At 40.5% G+C, this 22,639-nt stretch overlaps 1 protein-coding gene across 2 annotated transcripts in view; it reads right to left on the reverse strand.

The window, feature by feature from the left end:
• Nucleotides 1-603: 603 nt before the first annotated feature.
• The window catches only part of AVIL (advillin), a 90,505-nt gene continuing 68,469 nt past the window's right edge, over nucleotides 604-22,639 (reverse strand). For both annotated transcript variants that reach the window (XM_082246594.1, XM_082246593.1), the window contains exons 16-20: nucleotides 16,291-16,435; nucleotides 15,784-15,972; nucleotides 12,122-12,190; nucleotides 11,248-11,379; nucleotides 604-1,254 (exon numbers count right to left, since the gene is read on the reverse strand). In XM_082246594.1, the coding sequence (XP_082102720.1) occupies nucleotides 1,141-1,254; nucleotides 11,248-11,379; nucleotides 12,122-12,190; nucleotides 15,784-15,972; nucleotides 16,291-16,435 (649 nt within the window). In that variant the 3' untranslated portion in view covers nucleotides 604-1,140. The remainder of the gene's footprint in view (nucleotides 1,255-11,247; nucleotides 11,380-12,121; nucleotides 12,191-15,783; nucleotides 15,973-16,290; nucleotides 16,436-22,639) is intronic.

A 22,639-nucleotide genomic window follows, 5' to 3' on the forward strand; every position in this document is an offset into this window, starting at 1 on the left:
CTCACATTCAAAGAGTCTACACATGGGTGTGTCTACAGGACAGAAAGTGAAGACGCAAATTTCAAAAAGGGAAATCCTTTTAACCATTCCCTACTCTATCCTAAAGTAAAAATCTGATCTTTAAATAAATGTAAATTTCATCTTACATGTGATCTAAGGTTTTAATAAAGTGTATGGCAACCCAACGTTTCATATTTTTGATAAGTGCCTGCTGTATCATGCATGTACTTGTATGAAAAACTATCCTGTTCTCTTCGTGTGAAATCCTTGTTCCTGCCAGTCTCTCTGCTTTCCTATTAAAAACTGACCACACTAAGCAGGAGAACAGTGTGGTCAGTTCTCTAGCTAAGCTGAGAACGCTGTGTACTCTCCTCCAATGGTCAGATGTGTCCTGACACCCCCCCCCCCCACAGCCATTCACAGAGAAGATCAGTGTGCTGCTGCCTCTCCTCCCCTAGTTCTAATGCAGCTGAGAGCCGAGGATATTATATCTATGCACAAATGTTTTACCTTTCATTTCTATATTAAACTAAATGGATTGTTTTATAATTTGATCGTTTGCAATTACTTTAACTTATGAGTGGATATAGAATGTTCTTATTTTAATATCTAAAACTGTTGCTAGGCAGAAAGTACTCTTGGCTATGGCAATATTTACAAAATAATATTCAATTTTTTTGGCTCCAATGAAAAGGCATAGCAAGTAAACTTTATTTATCATGGCACCTTAAATATAACAGGCTATAAAACTAAAACAAATAATTATTGTATATTACACATAATAAGGCAGGAGGGAATGCCCTTAGTGTGTGCCTAACTCACATGTAGTAATTTCAGAGCATTGCAAGAACCTAGGGGGACAGGAGGTTCCAGATTATGGTCAAGCATCAGATCAGAACTGAGATACTGCAGTAAAGGTGCAAATTGTACATGGCGCTTTGTATATGACAAGCAGTAGTGCAGCAGCTCATAAGAGGTATGTAGTAGGGATAGCATCCTGTCATATATAACCTTATATTGGTGTTTAGGTTCACGCAGCTTAGGTGAGTGCTGCCTGACAGCAATTTTTGTGTGAAATAATAAAGTGCTGCTTGTCAATAACGCCCATGGCTTCAAGGTTGCATGATGTGCATGGCATTCTTAGAAAAGTCCAATTCCTTTTTTCATGTTTAGTTGTTTCCATGCAGGTAAAGCCGAAAATTCTCCCCTGCTCATCCCAAACACATTGGCAAAGTCGTGGTCTGAGAGGTAGTTCTGGAATGTAAAGACAGAAAATTACAATTGATAGAAGTTAAAGTGACAGTACTTTATTTAGATTTTGTTTGTTTTCCAGCTAGCCACAGACAGCATTCAGATAATCTTCATTTTCAGCAGTAATCTCTCTATGGTGATATAAGGATAGACACACTGACAGCTTTTCTCCATTGAAAAGGCCATGGAAAGGACCTACTTGCACACAGACGTTTCAATATGCTAATCAGCATTTCTATGTCTCTTAAGGGCTTGTTTTTTTCCCCTCCCTTAACACCCAATTGAACCTTCAAGATCTATTACTGTCAGGGGAGGACGGGGCAGGGGGGCAATTGCCCCCTGGGCTGCTCTGATGCCCCATAAAAAGGCTGCACTGCTTCTGCCACAGACATGCCTAAAGGATTCCTGATGAAGAGAAGTAAAAGGTCCCTGCCGCTGACCTACTGAGTGTGGGTTCAAGAAAAGGACAGAGGGCAGCCCCCCCCCCAAGCATGGATTGTGTAAACTGTCTGAGCAGAGGGCCAGGGGGGCAATTGCCCCCTGGGCTGCTCTGATGCCCCATAAAAGGCTGCACTGCTTCTGCCACAGACATGCCTAAAGGATTCCTGATGAAGAGAAGTAAAAGGTCTCTGCCGCTGACCTACTGAGTGCGGGTTCAAGAAAAGGCCAGAGCGCAGGCCCCCCCCAGCATGGATTGTGTAAACTGTGTCTGAGCAGAGGCTGGTCCCATGCCCCACTGGAGACTCTCCTCCTCCAGCCAACCCCAACCAAGCTGTCCCAGCTCCCCCCAAACGCCCCCTGCTGGCCAGTTCAGGAACCCAAATTCGGCCGGTGGGTAGAGAGTACCTGGAGCACAGCTTCAGCCTGGAATGAGGGTCAGGAGGAGGCAGGGAAGAGGGAGAGTTGGGGGGGCCTAGTCGCCGCAGAATGGGCCTCAGGTTTGTACTTGCCCCTTGGGCTGAAAGTTGCCAGTCAGCCCCTGATTACTGTAATTTAGTCAATCTGCATATACACTGTATTGTCAAAGGTTTTGGCTTGCCTTTACACACACATGACCTTTAATGGCATCCCAGTCTTAGACCAAAGGGTTCAATATTGAGTTAGCCCACCCTTTGCATCTATAATGACTTGTATGTAAACAATGTACAGAAGTGACCCTGTATTATGTGGCACCACATCCAATTAGTAAGTATGTAAAAGGAATCGTATACAGTATGTATATAAGACTTTTAAGGTAGCCACCATTAATCACATAGGGAAAAAGTCAGTGCTCAAAACTTATATAAAAATACAAAATGTATTAATTTCAACATAATAAAAGTGTTTAAAACCAACACATCAATAGTGTATACAAAAAGTACTGTAAAACATATTCCTAGACCAAAAGAACCCATTATCATGCCCAAATTGTAAGTGCAAATCTTTATATTTTAATAAATGAGTTGGATATACTGCACCATGAATAGTCTTTGTCTCTGAGGCACACTAAAGACCGGACAAGGAGGATAGTACTAGAAAAACGATCAAGACAAACACTTATAGGAATCCAAGAAATCAGCTCCATTAAGAGAGTAAGGATCTGGATTGAGAGAAACTGAGTCTATCGTTGAGCTTGGATAGATACCAAAGGCATATTGATCTTGCCTATAAGGTGAGAGGCTAGAGCACTTAGAGGTGACACACAAGGTGAAGGAGATCACAGTCACTTAATTGCATGAGTGAAGCACGGATATAAGCGAGGAACGTATTCACACAAGCTTTTTTGGATTTTCTCTATATATATTTTTAAAAAAATGTTTTTTCTTTTTTTGGACTATCTCAGTTGATATTGGTATTTGAAGGATTGCAATTGAACTGTTCACAGATATCTCTTCCAGCACCGTTTTAATAGAAATTGCATGTAGCACTTTATTTTGAGCACATATATATCTTTTACTGTTTATGAATCAGATTGAAGACTAACACTGGATTTATATATTTTATTTATTGATGTTCACTGGCAAAGAAGAAGCATTCTGATATTTATTTATTTATCTATTCATTTATTGATACACACATCGAAAACATACACCGTATTCATATATTTATTTATTCGTAAAGAAGAAAAACCTTGATATTTATTGAAAAACAGATTATGGTCTGCCACACCTTGCATTCTTAAAAAACCTCCATCCCTAATATGTCGAAAAAATGGGGGAAGAAGAAATGGGACTTTAAATGAGGCGTTTAAGTGATAAAATTGGGGAAATTTTATTGTATAATGGATAAATTAGTTATAATACATGTAAATATAAACAATTAACAATTGCAGAGTTTATGAAGAAACAACATAATATACAGTATACAATTTATATTGAAAAACATAAATACATAAAAATAGGATCATACAGGATCTCTGAGCATAATAATGTCAATATAAAAACTGTTTGTTTGTCAATTCATAGAAAAAAATAAAATAGGATAAAGTAACTGAGTTATTCGTAGGCTCGACGCGTTTCTTGGACCTCCGTCCATTCATCAGGAGCATTGGGTACATGTATGGACGGAGGTCCAAGAAACGCTTCGAGCCTACGAATAACTCAGTTACTTTATCCTATTTTATTTTTTTCTATGAATTGACAAACAAACAGTTTTTATATTGACATTATTATGCTCAGAGATCCTGTATGATCCTATTTTTATGTATTTATGTTTTTCAATATAAATTGTATACTGTATATTATGTTGTTTCTTCATAAACTCTGCAATTGTTAATTGTTTATATTTACATGTATTATAACTAATTTATCCATTATACAATAAAATTTCCCCAATTTTATCACTTAAACGCCTCATTTAAAGTCCCATTTCTTCTTCCCCCATTTTTTCTTGATATTTATTGATCTATGTATTTATAGACACACGCATTGATCTGATTGACACACCTGCACTTTCATTATCTAATTTTTTTTTGGAATATAAATGTTATATCTATCACGCCGAGCACTTTCAAATCAAGATTTACACACACCACCGCCACCAACCCAAATAGAGATCCACGAGAGCTGATCCTTGAAGCGCACCACTACTCCTTTAATTATGCCCATAGCGTGCCAGGATCTGGTGTATGTGAAAACACCGAAACGGCAATGACCTCCCATTTTCGGCCAAAACTGGATTCTGATGTTTGGATACCAATGGATCGCTATGCGTTTCGCTTTGCAGCTTCCTTAGGAGTCCTATTGGTGCTAGGAGATACAGCACAGTTACCATAAAATTTGTGGAACATACAGTTTTCTTCACAACAACAATATGCTATATGTCATTATCAATTCAACATATAGAAAATGTCCCATTTAGAGGTGTATATAGTGTATGTTGTAACAGATTAATCTGAGCACTAATGGGTACCTACCCAGACCCAAGAAGGAGGACAAAAGGCACCAAAAACAACGAGATGGAGCAGAGGGCACCCACAAGACCTGTACTAAGAGGAACATGCACCAAGCATGAGGTAGCCATTTTATGGGAGTCTCTCCCAGGTACCACATAGACCTAATAAAAAAAATAATGGTATAGATAATTGTGTATATATAATAATGTCTTTCCTCCCAGCATGAGGTATGCCTCCAAGCAATATGGAGGATTTGGCCATTTCCAAGTAAATAATAGGGCCTTGAAGTCAAGAAAGGTCTACATAGATCATTGGTGACATCCCCAGTGTTATTGTGTAACCATATAAAAATACATAAAAAAAGATGTACTGTATATATAACTATAACATCAAAAGGGGACTAATTTATGATGATAGCCGCAGAGCGACTAAAGTCGTCCCACTTTCTGTGCAGAAGAGGAGTGTTGAGGGTAACAGGGTTATCCCTGCATCAGAAATGTCCACCATACACCAACTTCTTTTTAGATGTAACAAATTAAAAACTTAGTGTAAGTGAGTGTGAATAGCGCCATTATAATTCCCCATAATATAATGTGTAGACTGACCTTCTTGTTTAGGAGCCTCGGCTCCTCTCCGTGCTGATCCAAACGTGGGAATAGCCTCTTCAGAAAAGAGATAATGGAGATGTCCACTCGGACCATCTCCGTATCTCCCCCATATATATATATATATTTCTACTGGAGGGCTATTTCCACATTTGGATCAGCACGGAGAGGAGCCGAGGCTACTAAACAAGAAGGTCAGTCTATACATTATATTATGGGGATTTATCATGGCGCAATTCACATATGGGGGACTCACACTTAGTTTTTAATTTGTTACATCTAAAGAAGTTGGTGTATGGTGGACATTTCTGATGCAGGGATAACCCTGTTACCATCATCACTCCTCTTCTGCACAGAAAGTGGGAAGACTTTCGTCTCTCTGCGGCTATCATCATAAATGAGTCACCTTTTGATATTATAGTTATATATGCAGTACATCTTTTTTATGTATTTTTATATGGTTACACAATAACACTGGGGATGTCACCAATGATCTATGTAGATCTTTCTTGACTTCAATGCCCTATTATTTACTTGGTAATGACCGAATCCTCCATATTGCTTGGAGGCATACCACATGCTGAGAGGAAAGACATGAATATATATACACAATTATCTATACCTACACTATTTTTTATTAGGTCTATGTGTCTCCTGGGAAAGACTTCCATAATATGGCTGCCTAATGCTTGGGGCATGTTCCTCTTAGTACGGCTCTTGTGGGTGCCCTCCCTCCACTCCATCTCGTTGTTTTTGGTGCCTTTTGTCCTCCCCCTTGTGTCTGGGTAGGTATCTATTAGTGCTCAGATGAATCTGTTAAAATATACACTATATACACCTCTGAATGGGACGTTTGCTATATTTTAAATTGATAATGAAATATAACATATTGCTGTGAAGAAAACTGTTTTGTACACTGGTCCAAATAATTTGGTGGGAGGGGTGTTATGGTGTTTGGTTGTTTTTCAGGGGTTGGGCTTGGACTTGGCCTTGGCCCCTTAGTTCCAGTGATGGGAACTCTTAAGGCATCAGCATACCAAGACATTTTGGACAATTTCTTGCTCCCAACTTTGTGGGAACAGTTTGGGGATGGCCCCTTCATGTTCCAACACAACATGACTGCGCACCCAGTGCACAAAGCAAGGTCCTTAAAGACATGGATGAGCAAGTTTGGGGTGGAGGAACTTCACTGGCCTGCAGAGTCCTGACCCCAACCCGATAGAACACCTTTGATCCAGGCCTTCTTGTCCACATCATTGCCTGACCTCACAATTGCTTTTCTGGAAGAATGGTCAAATATTCCCATAGACACACTCTTAACCTTGTGGACAGCCTTCCCAAAAGAGTTGAAGCCTTTATAGCTGCAAAGGGTGGGCCAACTCCATATTCAACCCTATGGACTAAGACTTGGATGCCATTAAAGTTCATGTGCTTGTAAAGGCAGGCGTCCCAATACTTTTGACATAATAGTGTATAGTAATACGTCTCTTTATTTCACCATTTTAAACAAAAATAAGTGCAATATAATGTGTAATAGATTGCAGCTTACAAAACCTTAGATCGGGTGGCTACAGCAGTTTTACTTTTTTGTTTTTCCTGTTTTGACCTGGTGATCGGGCCAGTAGCCCACCTCCTGTGTTAGAGTGCCCCCACTCTGGATGAATGAGCACAGGGTGCACCTTTGGACAGCAAGATTGTCAGGGGGGAGGGGAGTGTTAGATGTACTCGCAGATTTAAATACACTAACAAATTGGAGCCAAACTCCAGCTCATACTACAGAAAACATTTTTTTCCCTTTGGGATAAAGGTTTTACATAAATTAATAAATAAAAGCTGATCATTGTAAGCACCCCTGTTAATGTTAAATGGTTTGTAACTGATGCAATCTGATGGAGAGCTTGTTATGAAAAATAATGCACCCACTACATCTAAGGCCCCTTTTGGATAGAGCGAATCCATCCAAGCAGAATAGTAGAGAGATCCCCCGCTGAGCAGGCGGATGACAGGTCTGTGTCCGCTCCGCTGTGTCCAGGGCTGCTGTATTTTGCCAGTTTGGGACTTCCTGATAGTACTGAGAGTTGGCCCACCGTATCTCATCTCCTGCATCAATGACCAGTAAGGCTGCCCTTTATAGAAATGGGCCCAATAGAATTTGTGGAAAATATTTTAATTAATCCATACATGACCTGATACATGATTACAAAATATGCTGGAAAAGATCATGTATGGAAATCTATATATTTTTTTTTAAACTAATAAAAATAACAATTCCAGTGTAAAGTTATTGGGTCAGTTTGTAACTCGAATGATCTGCTTGAATTGGGGTGCCTTCTGAATTGTACCATCAAAAGCAGCAGCCATTACAGGTCTTTATTTCATGGGGATGACTCAGTCATCTTCATCCTGCACACACAGTCCTCTCCATCCTCCCTCATTCTGCACTGTACATTTTCCTATTTACAGTATCTCACAAAAGTGTGTACACTCTATATTTTTGTAACTATTTTATTATATCTTTTCATGTGACGGCACTGAAGAAATTACACTTTGCTACAATGTAAAGTAGTGAGTGTACAGCTTGTATAACAGAGTACATTGTCTGTCCCCTCAAAATAACTCAACACCCAGCCATTAATGTCTAAACTGCTGGCAACAAAAGTGAGTACACACCTAAGTGAAAATATCCAAATTGGGCCCAAAGTGAAAATATTTTGTGTGATCACCATTATTTTCCAGCACTGCCTTAACCCTCTTGGGCATGGAGTTCACCAGAGCTTCACAGGTTGCCACTGGAGTCCTCTTTCACTCCTTCATGACGACATCACAGAGCTGGTGGATGTTAGAGACCTTGCGCTCCTCCACCTTCCATTTGAGGATGCCCCACAGATGCTCAATAGGGTTTAGATCTGGAGACCTGCTTGGCCAGTCCATCACCTTTACCCTCAGCTTCTTTAGCAAGGCAGTGGTTGTCTTGGAGGTGTGTTTGGGGTCGGTATCATGTTGGAATACTGTTCCGTGGCCCAGTCTCCAAAAGGAGGGGATCATACTCTTCTTCAATATACCGCAGTACATGTTGGCATTCATGGTTCCCTCAATGAACTGTAGCTCCCCAGTGTCGGCAGCACTCTTGCAGCTCCAGACCATGACACTCCCACCACCATGCTTGACTGTAGGCAAGAAACACTTGTCTTTGTACTCCTCACCTGATTGCGGCACACATGCTTGACACCATCTGAACCAAATAAGTTTGTCTCTGTCTCATCAGACCAAAGGACATGGTTCCAGTAATCCATGTCCTTAGTCTGCTTGTCTTCAGCAAACTGTTTGCGGGCTTTCTTGTGCATCATCTTTAGAAGAGGCTTCCTTCTGGGACGACAGCCATGCACACAAATTTGGTGTAGTGTATGGTCTGAGCACTGACAGGCTGACCCTCCACCCCTTCAATGCTGGCAGCACTCATGCATCTATTTCCCAAAGACAACCTCTGGATATAACGCTGAGCATGTGCACTCATCTTCTTTGGTGGACCATGGCCAGGCCGATTCTAACTGGAACCTGTCCTGTTAAACCACTGTATGGTCATGACCACTGTGCTGCAGCTCAGTTTCAGGGTCTTGGCAAGCTTATAGCCTTGGCCATCTTTATGTAGAGCAACAATTTTTTTTCCAGATCCTCAGAGAGTTCTTTGCCATGAGGTGCCATGTTGAACTTCCAGTGACCAGTATGAGAGAGTGAGAGCGATAACACCAAATTTAACACAACTGTTCCCCATTCACACCTGAGACCTTGTAACACTAACGAGTCACATGACACTGGGGAGGGAAAATGGCTAATTTGGCCCAATTTAGACATTTTCACTTAGGGGTCTACTCACTTTTGTTGCCAGCAGGTTTAGACATTAATTGCTGTGTGTTGAGTTATTTTGAGGGGACAGCAAATTTACACTGTTATACAAGCTGTACACTCACTACTTTACATTGTAGTAAAGTGTAATTTCTTCAGTGTTGTCACATGAAAAGATATAATAAAATATTTACAAAATTATGAGTATGAGGGGTGTATTCATTTTTGTGAGATACTGTAACATTACCATACTCTGCAATATGTATGTAATCTCAGCCGCCATTTAACCACACCCCCTTTAGGCCACGCCCAGTATTCAGCACCACATTTTTACTTATTTTCTTATAGAGCCACACCCATAAAAGATCAATGCCCCATCTCTAATTATAGTTATGCCCCACCTACATGGGCTTTCTCGCCACACCGAAAAACTTTTTTTTCAAATGTTGGCAACTATGCAGCTATTATAGTACAGAAAAAGGAAAAGGAGCTGGAAAAGGATTTGATTGGCCTGTCAGACTTTTGAAGGTATGTAGGTGCTGGATTATATACTTGTAATCAGGTTACATGTATTTATCTGACAGGCATACATTATAGGAAACTTGTACAAAGATAAAAACAGAGAGTCTGACAGCATTCTGGAAATGCAAATTACCTGTCTCTGGCTTTAGTACTTTGAGACGTTGACCTAGAGCAGGGATCTCCAAACTGCGGCCTTCCAGCTGTTTTGGAACTACACGTCCCATGAGGCAATTATAAAACTCTGACATTCACATACATGACTAGGCATGTTGGGAATTGTAGTTCTTAAACAACTGGAGGGCCATAGTTTGGAGACCCCCTACCTAGAGAAAGCATGCAGGACTGTTAAATCGCAACTCCTTCTTATTCTAAGTCAGTGACCTAGCAATCACTAAACCGTTGGATCAGTATTACAGCGCCAGGACTCTAGTATTTTTAGAGGGAGAGATCAGCAAAGGTAGTCTCCATTATTTGACACTTAACCACTTGCCGAACCAGCCACTGGGACTGTACTGCGGCAAAGTGGCTCAATTCCGTCCAGCGACGTAGACCTACGTTGCTGGACTCCTCCCCTTGTGGGCAGCGCTCGCGCGCAGCCGGAGGCTCGCTCCCGCTGTTTTCAGTCACAGCGGGAGTCGGGCCAGGGGAGGATCGCCGCTGCTCTTCCCCGATCGTCGGGGAATCGAGTTTGGAGATCCGCCCGCTTGTGTAAACAAAGCGGACGGATCTCCTAAGTGACAAACAGTGACAGATTGCAGGGTTCAGCATAGCTGAACCTGCGATCTCTCCCTGTGTCACTCAGTCACCTCCCCCCACACACGTTAGTAAGCACCAGGCATACATTAACCCCTCCCTCTCCAATAAAATTAACCCCTTCCCTGCCAGTGTCATTTTTACAGTAACAGTGCATATTTATAGTCACTGGTACCCCCAAAAGTGTCAAAAATGTCAGTCAAGGGTCCGATCTGTCCGCCGCAATGTCGCAGTCCCGCAAAAAAAATCGCAGATCGTCACCATTACTCGTTAAAAAAAAAACACCAAAAATGACAGAAATCATTACCTTAGTTAGTAAACGCAATAACTTTTGCGCAAACCAGTCAAAATACCCTTATTGTGATTTTTTTACCAAACATAGGTAGCAGAAAACAAATTGGCCAAAAATTTAAAAAATGTAGATTTTTACATTTTTTTGGGGGGGGGGGGAATTTCATATAAAAAAATGTGAAAAATATTGTTATTTTTTCAAAATTGACGCTCTTTTTTTGTTTATAGCGCAAAAAGTAAATCGCACAGGTGATCAAATACCGCCAAAAGAAAGCTCTGTTTGTGGGAAAAAAGGATGTAAATTTTGTTTTGGTATGTAGTCGCATGACCGCGCAATTGTCAGTTAAAGTCGCACAGTGCCGAATCGCAAAAAGTGGCCTGGACGTAAGACAGCAAAATCCTCCGGTGGTAAAGTGGCTAATGTTTCCTTTATTCTAGCAAGGAGTTCTCTCTTAGCCTCTTAGTTATGGCCGCTTCAACTCTCAAGCTCCAACCAGAATTAGAATTTAATTGATCCTTCAAAATAATTATTTCTCAACAAGATTGGAGTTTTACTGTTATACATATACAGTATCACATTATTTCTCTCCATTTATCCCATGACCTCACCTCTTTCTTTGAAGGATCCACACCTTCTGGCAGCTCGTGTTTTTGTTTCCCTTTTAAAGCATCGAGGGGAAAACACTGATAGACACTGTTCGGACTTGGAGAGCTGGGGGACAACACAACTCCATTTGCTTCCTGTAAGATACAAAGCATAGTAGTATTTTACAGTGCTGTTAATGCTTGTAAGCCTTCATATTTACTGTCTGCAGTGGATGCAGTCTTTTCATTTATCCTATTCCAAACTACACACTGCATAAACAGTTTAAATATCTGAATGATTAATCTGAATAAATAATTTATAAATATTTTTCTGAACTGTAGACGCAGCAGTCACTGCGCGTGTTTTAAAGGAGGTCCAACTTTCAGCAAAATGTTCATGATCACTTGTGGCAAATACTGTATGTACTTTATTGCCCTGAATTACCAGATTGTGAAATAAAGAGAAAGTCACGTACAGTAACTGGAGGTTCTATGTTAACGTAATCACAATTAACTCTACTTCAAGGCATCCTGTGCCTTAAATGAGTCAATGACCTGAAACTGGTATGCAACAGATAATGTCATAGTTTGTGATCTACTCATTCTGGTTCAATGAAAAGTACTGAAGTAGCATGGCAGCCAGGAAAGTAGCATTTTCAGGATATCTTTGTAGTGGTGGCTTCTTTTTTTTCCTCTCAGTACAAGTGTTGTTTTAGTTCCCACTTTAGTAAATCAGACAGTGTGAGATAACTTGACAAAGGTATTAACCTGGGATGTAGATTTAGCAGCTTGCCATTTTTGCCAATGCAAAGCCCAGCCACATGGGAAGGCTAGAAGGCCAGTGCAAATGCCTCTTTGGGTTATGTTGTAGTAGAATTGGAACATGTTAGAACATTACCCTTGTAATCCTCTCTATGGCTCCAGTATCGCCTAGTTCTTTCTTCAGCTCTTCATATGATTTACCGTTCTACAAGAAAAAAAAGGGAATGACAAAATGTGTTGTCTTTATTTTAGATATTTATTATTTAAAAAAGTTGATGTAAACAGACAATTAAAATGCTGTTTTTTAATGTGAGTAAGGCTCCTTTCACACGGCCGCTCCGTGTGAAAGGTCCGCTGCGGGACTTTTTTTTTTTTTTTTCCAAGGAGCGGATGACATTTCTGTCATCCGCTCCGTGTGCCCGCATATCATCCCATCCGTTTGCGGATGATATGCGGACATAATGTATGTCTATGGCACTGCGGATGTCAGCGGATGACACCGCTGACATGCGATTTTCCTTCCTTTCCGTTTTTTACACGGAAGGAAAAATAGGGTTCTGTTCCGTTCATAAAAACGGAACAGAACTGACAGGAGGAAAATCGGGTGTCAGCGGATGGTATTCCGCTGACACCCGCAGTGCCATTCACTTACATTGATGTCCGCAAATCATCCGCAAAAAAATAGGATGATTTGCGGACACACGGAAAGCAGCGGAGCGGCCGTGTGAAAGGACCCTTAGATAAGTTACTGTAAGAGTCGGTTCACACTGGGGCGGGACGACTCTGTACTACTTCAGGGGCGACTTGTGCATTCCCATGCACCACGACTTCGGAGCGAATTGCATGGACTTCACATAATGGAAATCTATGCAAGTCGCTCCGAGGTCGCCCCGAAGTAGTACAGGACCCTTTTTCTAAGTCGGAGCGACTTGTGTCGCTCCTATTAGAACCGGTCCTGTAGCAGTCAATGGACCGTGAGGGAGCGCGACTTGTCAGGCTGACAAGTCGCCTGACAAGTCGCGTTAGTGTGAATCGAGTCTAAGTCCATTTTACAAACACAGGCCAGTCATGTACCATCACATCCTTTACAATATCCAAGTGCTGCTTGTTCTCCTGCATGTATATATTCTACGCAGTTTTACTGCTACAGTATTGGTTTGAATGCTTCACTTTTTACCCTACCATTGACCATTGCCTCCTTCCATAAGGTCACACTCTTACCTGCACCCCTGATGGTTCCTCACATGCCTTCATTACCCTTTCAACAATCTCCCCTTTAATACAGTTTGTTTCGCCTTTATTTTTCTATTCATTCCAAAATGAGTCCTGAGCTATTAGACTAGGACACTTCTGGTCTAATTCAGTTATCATTCCCTGCTACAAAATGAGGTGGATCCTCTGGGGTTGATTTATTAACCACTTGCCGACCGCCGCAAGACTATTTACTGTGGCAGTCAGCCGCTCCTTGGCAAAGCGACGTAGACCTACGTCGCTCGCCCAGGAGCCTGTAGGGGGTGAGCGCGTGCTGATTGGAGGCGCGCTCCCGCCCCCACTTACCTTCCCCACTTGCGTGACCGGCGGCTCCAATGCCTGCCGGCCACTCGCGATCTTCCACAGGAGAGGGAGAAGTATGAATGGCTGATGTAAACAAAGCCGCCTGTCATTCTCCCTGATGTAAGCACAGAGGCTATGCGATCCTGCTATGTAGGATCGTATATCTCTGTGGTTACATCACAAGCCACCCCCCCCCCCCACAGTTAGAATCATGCCCCTAGGAATACATTTAACCCACTGATCACCAATAAAGTTAACCCCTTCCCTGCCTGTGTCATTTTTACAGTAACAGTGCATATTTATAGCACTAATTACTGTAGTAATTTCACTGGTACTCCCAAAAGTGTCAAAATGTCAGTCAGGGGTCCAATCTATCCGCCGCAATGTTTCAGTCCCACAAAAAAAATCGCAGATCGCCGCCATTACTAGTTAAAAAAAAAAACAATAAAAATTACATAAATCTTTCCTGCAGTTAGTAAACGCAATATCTTTTGTGCAAACCAATCAAAATACGCTTATTGGGATTTTTTTTACCAAAAATATGTAGCAGAAAATAAATTGGCCTAAAATGTTAAAAAATTTAGATTTTTACATTTTTTTTGGAGAATTTAATATAAAAAATGTGAAAAATATTGTTATTTTTTCAAAATTGTCGCTCTTTTTTTGTTTATAGCGCAAAAAATAAAAATCGCACAGATGATCAAATACCACCAAAAGAAAGCTGTGTTTGTGGGAAAAAAGGACGCCAATTTAATTTGGGTACAGTGTCGCACGACCGCGCAATTGTCCGTTAAAGTCACGCAGTGCCGAATCGCAAAATAGAGCCTGGTCATTGAGCAGCCAAATCCTCCGGGGCATAAGTGGTTAAAACTGAAGAGTAAAAAATCTGGAACACACTTGGTCCTGAGGGGGCAGTAAGACCACCTATTTTTGTGCTACAAAGACCAGTTAGAACATTTACCTTCCCGCATACCACTTGAGCGCAGGGGAGATACTGTTTTTAGTTACAAATCTGGTGCAGCTCTGCAAGTTAGGCAATCAGCTTCTAACTTCAGCTTGTTCAGTAATTAAAGTGATTGTAAAGTCTCGTTTTTTTTTTCTATTAAAATTAAAAAACATGTCCTATTTACCTGCTCTGTGCAGTGGTTTTGCACAGGGCAACCCGGATCTTCCTTTTCTCGGATTCCTCGCTGGAGCTCCTGGCCCCCTCCTTACTGTTGAGTGCCCCCACAGCAAGCACTGCCTGCTGTGGGGGCACCCGAACCAAGCCGCAGCTTCATGTACCCATTCAGACACGGAGCCGATGTTTGGCCCGCCCCCCCCTTTTTCCTCATTGGCTAAGTTTGATTGACAGCGGCGGGAGCCACTGGCACCGCTGTTATGTCTCAGCCAATCAGGAGGGAGACCCGAGGCATCTGTAGACATCGCTGGATCGAGATGGGGCTCAGGTAAAAAGGGGGGGGGGGGCTAAGAGTGGCTGCTGCACATAGAAGGCTTTTCATCTTAATGCCTAGAATGCATTAAGATAAAAAACCTTCTGACTTTACAATCACTTAAAGCTTTGACAAAAAAAACGTGGAAGCTCATTGGTTGCTATGCAGAGCTGCACCAGATTTTGCACTCTCCAGTTTTAGTAAATCAACCCCACTGAGTCAAAAGATGTCAGGGTTTATCTGGAGGCTAAAGCCTTTGAGGTTTGTCCGTGGAACCTCCAGGCTCCATTTAATTACTATGTCAGAGCTAACATAGCAATCACATGATCAAGAACCACCCTTCATGGTTCCTGATTGTCAGCAGAGACCCTTGCTGGTATAGACAGCCAGGATTGAGAGCCAGCAGCCGCATGAAGTGCCAGCTTCAGGCTTTGAAATAGGAAAAATGTATTACATAGCCCCAGCACAGGGCATCATATCAGGGAATGGTAATATACAGATTGGAGGCAGATTGAAGGTTTTACCATTTTCTGTTTTGGGAGTGACTCCATTACTTTTGCCTTGGGTTTTAAAACCAGTTTTAAAACCCAAGGCAAAGTAATGAAATCACCCAAAAAAAAAAAAAAACACAAATCATACAAATCTGTGGGCATTATACACTTACTACACACTAGTATAGCTAGTTTTTCTCTTTTTTTTTTTTTCTTGCTGCTTCAAAAACGATGCAAAATATGAAATAAAATGCTTGTCTCTGTATTGTATATTAAATTCTATAATGAAGAGAAAATCTTTAGGTTGTACTAGCTCTTACACTCCATTTGATTGGATCCCAGGCCAGAAACCACCCTCTGAAGTTTGGTGGCTCAAATCCCTGTTTGAGGATTAGGATGGGTGTTTCTGGGTCTCGACCACTAGGATGAGTGTTCAGATATTCCAGAGCTGTTACTGGTGCCTCCTTCCTCTCAACTTCATTGGCCTCTGAACCAATCCACAGAAATATCTGAAGGGAAACAAGTATATTGTCAAATCACAGTCCCATTTTTTACTATATTTAGTCTTTTAAATGTGAAAAAGTGGCCAGACCTTGGATCAATCAATCCACATATTCAACATAGTGTTGAACTAGACAGACTTGTGTCTTTTTTCAGCCAGACAAACTATGTAACCATGTAACATAATTGATTAGGGAAGGTAGATAATTACACTTATATAGTAAATTAACTCTAATTGTAGTATACTGCCAAACCAAATTGACTTTGCATGAACATTATGTCTGTCATGTGCCCACCATGACAAATGATTGGCAGTCTTCTCTAACCTGATCCCATGTGTCCAGGAGCATGACATCAGATGGGTCAAGATCATCTTGGTTAAAGTCTGTGATTTCAGTAACAGTAAAGCGTCCAGTCTTGTTGGAGCATTCAAAGAGCCGCGGTTGGACATCTTCATCTACCTGTTGAAGCCTGGTGGTAAAATGTAGACATTAAATAGAAATACAACATTCTGTTACTGTCGGGGTAAACTCAGTAAAATTTGTTGTTCTTTTGCACCAGTCCCAGCATACTTCTAACTTGTATTAGCATCTAAATAATGTTCTGATCTATGATGGGGTGTGGTGCTATGACACACTTATCAGTCCATAGTGTGTTTAGGGAAACATTGGCCTCATTTAATAAGGTGTACATACACCTGTTCAAATGAATGTCTTCACCCATGCAGGATGCACAAGTCTTGCTTGTAATCTATTAAAGTCAATGATAGGTGGCCAGCTGCATGGACCTGCACAGATCTCCAAAAGCGCATCCCAGAGTGAATTTGCGGGTCTGATGCACTGATGAGAATGCAGCTTGCCTGAATTCTTATTTGTACATCATACCCACACTGATATACAGTCATGTACATCTTCACCTGTGCATCCTGCATGGGTGAAGATAGCCCTTTGAACAGGTGTATGGATTAGTATGCCCAGGTGAATAAGCCCTTCTCTACATTTCCTTGCTCTTAGTCATCCTCTTCCTTTACTTGGTTCTTGTTTAAAGAAAACACTTACTGGAACTTATAAAGACTGGCGGAAGCAGAATTTGCAAAAGTGTCTCTCATGCATATTAAAAGTGATGACGATTGCACCAAATTAATTTACCTTTCTAGAACTTGTACTTGAATTTGTCTCATGCTGCATCACTTTTAGGTTGAGCTCGAGACACTTTCACAAAATCTGTCTGAGACAGTTTTTCTCTCTGTACGCCAACAGTTGATCCTAATTAGCTTGACTTCTAAATTAGGTGCATTCAATGCAACACAATTTAAAAGTGGCACATTTTATTCCCTCTGTGTTAACACAATTAACAACATTATGTTAATGGGGGAAAAGCAAGCTAAAGAACTGGATACTTGGGAAAAATTCACCTCCTTCTGGTACATCTTCTGGCACTACTCCACTTTAGAGGAACTGAGGAATAGACTTAAATAATAAGTCCTAGTCTTTATGTGATAATCAACAGGAGAACTGGTATCCACTGTATACTATTCTCTCCCTTCTCTGCCTTTCTTCTCTTTTCTTCCCTTTCTGCTTTTCTCCTCTCTATTTTTTCTAGGAATACTGGTATTTATTCAGCATTATGTGTCACCTTATGTGTTGAATATTTACAGCCGTGACTGTCCTAAGGATATAGACATTGCCTATTCCCTTGCTATTAGCTTTGGATGGTTAATTGCAGACATCCCAATTTTCATCACAGTGATTGTCATTGCGAAAAGTACCTTTTATATGGTTGTTGATGTTGAATGACAACTGTCTTGGTGCTACTCATGTCAAGTTGTATTCACAATCTTCATGTGCACTTGAACTTACTTTTCCTAATTCATTACTTTTGTAATCTTTTGAAAACTTGTTAATAAAAACATATTCAACCTGTTCGGATCTTTGCTGGCGATGTGGTGTGGAAGTGGGTTCCCTTCTCCACATCTTTTGGTCTTGCAAAAAATTACAGTCTTTTTGGTCGGAGGTCCTCTGTATTATCCAAACATTTACAGACCACACCCTTACCCTGCAACCTGCCCTGTACCACCACAGCTTCCCAAGGGCGTCTTATCAGAAGTCGATCTTGCCGATACTGCTGACAGCGGCCAAGAGCTGTATTCCTCTCCTATGGAAGCAATCCCGCCCTCCTACTGTGGCGTTGTGGCTGCGTAAAGTGGCGTTTATTAATGAGATGGAGGACTTGCTGGCGGCCGATCGGGGTACGAGGGAGGGGTTCCTCAAGCGTTGGTTTTACTGGCATGAGTTCAGCTCGACCACAGAATACCGGGACCTTGTAGCATAGCTGACCCGCTCACACTGGATGGCCTTCTCCCCTGTTCGCCCCCCTGCCACCCCCCCCATGTCCTCTTTTCATGTGTTTGTCCTGTCTTCCCTCCCCCCCTCCCGGCCTTCCCCCTCTTCCAATGTGGCACTTCCTGCTCTTTGCTCTATCCTTCCTCTACCTGTTTTTTTTTTTCGTTTCTTTTTTTCTTCTCTTTTTTGAAAAATTTCTCCCGCTCTTGTAAGGTATACATGACACTACGACCTCTTGTGGTTTCTTGGATTGGTGACCCCGTCAGATGCCCTCCGCACTCCGGTATGCCGGCCATGTGACAGATGCCGGTAGGAGTGTGGGTCTATCTGGGGATCTGCCGTCCTGAGAAATACTTTGATGCATTGTATATTATCATTTCTCACATACGGCTATGTTTATATGATTTACGCCTCATGTTACGCTGTTCTCTTGTTACTCGGCTGTATTTCCATTCACTGCCTTTATCTCCTCAATAAACATTGAATTTGAAAAAAAAAAAACATATTCAACCTAAAAGTGGCACATTTTAGAACTTTTTTCTTTTTTTTCTTAAATTTTATTGATTTTCAGTGTGATATTCACATATAAAATACATAAAAAAAAACAGATTTTAAAAATACAGTGATATTTTTCCCCATCCCCTACATTCCCGACCTCCACCCCCCTCCCCTTCCTCTGGTACTCATCCGTTCAACTATTTTGGTTGCTCCCCTTCGCTTTCCTACTTTCCCTCGTCCTCCTCTAATTCACCCAGACTTTTAAATATCTGCTTGTCTTTTTTAAATCCGCCCATTTTCCCCACTTATCTGAGAAACTCTCTGCCTGATCTTCTTCTCTACTACTTAAATACTCTATGTTATATATATATATATATATATATATATATATATATATATATATATATATATTTATTTTTTTTCAATTATTTTGAACCAGTCTCTAAGTGTGGGGCTCTCTGGATCTAACCATCTTTTTGGAATTGTCCCTTTTGCTGCGTTTAATAGGTTTGGCACTATTGTACTTTTATAAAAAAAAAAATGTTAAAATGTTTATTTGTCAGGTTTATGGAATAAACCAAGGGTAGGCAACCTTGGCTCTCCAGCTGTGCTGAAACTACAAATCCCATCATGCCTCTGCCTTGGGGAGGCATGCCTGTGGCTGTCAGAGTCTTGCAGTGCCTTATGGGACTTGCAGCTCTACAACAGCTGGAGAGCCAAGGTTGCCTACCCCTGGAATAAAAAAAAACCATGGATCGTCAACAATATCCTCTGCTGTAATTTCCCTGATACACTGTTGGACCCCCTGCCAATATATACAGTATGGATCTTTGGGCAGTCCCACCAGACCTACCACAGCCTCTCCAAAATAGCGAAGATTTTTATGGTTGACATTTTTGTACCTTTACCGGCCTCATATACCATCTCGATAAGCATTTAAAGTTCATCTCAGTGGTGTTTACATCAACCACAGAAATATTATATTTATTTAGTGTTCTTTCAACCGTGTTCCTATCTCTTTTTCCCATGTTTCTATGAATACTGTTTTTTTTCAGTCCTGCCATCCCAATAATTATTATATATATATATATCTGGGAAATACCACATTTTACTTTTGTTTGTGGATTACATCATTTTTTTCCACTGGGTTCAAATCCTTCTCAGATCTGATAGGTTGTAGCAGAGATCCGACAAAGTGTTTTAACTGAAAATATCTTGATTCATTCAACAACATATTTTCCCCCTTAAGTTCATGATATAGCATTATCTTTCCACCGTGTGTAATATCTTTTAACTGCGTATTTTTAATCCAGTTACCAAATTGTATCTTGTTCCCAGGTGCAAAATATTTTGTACCTTCTGGTGATAACAATAGTGAGTTATATTCCCATTTGGCTTGTCTACTGTATATATCGTGTCCCATATCTTACATACAACCTTTGTCATTTCATGTGTGTCTGCAGATAATCCCCTGTATTTAGGAGGTATCCAAATACTCTTACTTAATTGTGTTCCACTTAATGTGATTTCAAGCTTAACTCATCTTTTATTTGAGTTTATTTTTGTCCATTCAATCATTAGTGAAATTATTACTGCTGTGTAGTATCTTTTTATGTCAAGTACGGCTAATCCCCCCCTGCGATTTATCCTTACTGAGTATTGTGTACTGTATTCTAGGCTTCTTTCCCTGCCAGATGAACTTTAAAAGCTTTGTTTTTATCGTTTTAAAGTATGTATGTGGGATCTCTATGGATAGCATTTGGAATTTGTAAAGGATTTTGGGTAGTATTACCATTTTGGCTATATTCATTCCGTCCAACAAAGAAAGTGGACGCCTTGATATTTTTTTAATATCTACTTTTATCTCATTTATCATGGGTATATAATTAACATAGTAGAGGTCTTTGAAAGATGGGGTTAAATTTATCCCAAGATACTTCAGTTTGGATTTCCCCCACGTAAATGGAAATTCCCTCTGTAATGCTATCTCCTCTTTCCTACTCAGCCCAACGTTCAAAATTTTGGACTTCATTAGAATGATCTTAAAGTTTGATATTTACCCATATTTTTTTAGTTCTTTGATTACATTTGGAAGAGTTATCCTAGGGTTAGTAATAAAGAACAAAATGTCATATTAAGTTCTCCTACTTTCATTCCCCCTATGTCTACATTGTTCCGTACAGTAGCTAGTAGTGGTTCTAACTACAGGACAAACAACAGGGGCGACAGCAGACATCCCTGATGTGTCCCGTTATTCCTACTGAATGGGGAAGAGAGATTTCCATGAACCTTTACTGAAGCTGATGGATTCCTATACAGTGCTCTTATCCATTGGTACATCCTAGGGCCCATACCCAGATCTTCTAGAGTTTTTAGCATGAAGTCCCAATCTACTCCTTCAAATGCTTTCTTAGCGTCTATTGACAGTAAAAGATCCGGGGCTTTAATACTGCTGGATTTATGTAGTAGGAGTAATGTTCTTATCCCATTATCTTTCCTCTCCCTACCAGGGATGAATCCAGTCTGATCTGCATGAATCCATTCTGGCATTACATTTTTTAGTTTGGTTGCCAGGACTTTTGCATATAGTTTTATATCCGTATTTAATAATGCTATTGGCCTGAAGTTAGAGCACAGAGTTGCATCTTTCCCTTCTTTAGGTACATAATTACATAGTTTGTTAAGTTGAAAAAAGATATCAGTCCATCCAGTTCAACCTATGATGTGTGTGTGTTTGCTGTTAACCGTACATTGTATACCCCTTTATGTTGTGGTCTTTAAGGTGCCCATGTAATAGTTTTTTGAAACTATCGATGCTCCCTGCTGATACCACTGCTTGTGGAAGAGAATTCCACATCCTTACTGCTCTGACAGTAAAGAACCCCCTACGTATTTTAAGGTAAAACCGTTTTTCCTCTAGTTTTAGTGAGTGGCCACGTGTCTTATTGTATTCCCTTTCTCTGAAAAGTTTGTTCCTTATGCTAGGGTCCTCACCAGTAAAAAAGGTATTACCATTATAAATGCTTTTAGTGATTCTACTCTCATCTCCTTTCCCACTTCTATCCCATTCATGTATTTACACAGTTTTGGTACTAATATTTCTTTAAACTTTCTGTAATAGCTGGTAGTAGATCCGTCTGGCCCTGGACTTTTTCCTATCGCTGAATTTTTTAATGCCACTATTATCTTCTCCTGTGAAATTGGAGCCTCAAGAGCTTGCATTCTATCGATTTTTAGTTTGTTTTGCTTCCCATATGTATTTTTGTATCTCTTATATTCTATTTTGTTCTACTTTTTGTTTCCCCTTTTGTCTCACTGTGTATAAAGCACAGTAGTAACTTTGAAATGCCTTCGCTATTTCTGTTCTTGAATGCACCATTTCACCTCTATTATTTTTTATTTTATATTTATTTCATCTATATAGGTAATCGACTTTTTACTTTTTAGTATTCTTGCTAGGTATTTCCCTGGTTTATTTCCCCATTTATATCTTTCTCTAGCTACTCTATTGAAGGCCCTTTGTGTTTCCTCTTCCATTAGTTATTTTAGTTTATTTCCTTTTAGTATAAGGGATTGTTTTATCTCATCCTCATTAGTCTTTTTATGTTTTTGTTCTAACTCGTATATTTCTGCTATTAGTCTAGTTATATTGATAGATTTTTTTTTTTACCCTATCGAAATCATTACTTCTCTAATGTATGCCTTGTGGGCCTCCCATATCGTAGCTTCAGATATATCTGGGGTCTCATTACTCAAAAAATATTGTTCTAATTCTTTCCCTATCTTTTTCCCCGACTTCTATATCCTGAATCTGTTCTTCATTAATCCTCCAAAT

This window comes from Pelophylax lessonae (assembly GCF_965119305.1).
Source record: "Pelophylax lessonae genome assembly, chromosome: 2".
Classification (NCBI taxonomy): Eukaryota; Metazoa; Chordata; class Amphibia; order Anura; family Ranidae; genus Pelophylax; species Pelophylax lessonae.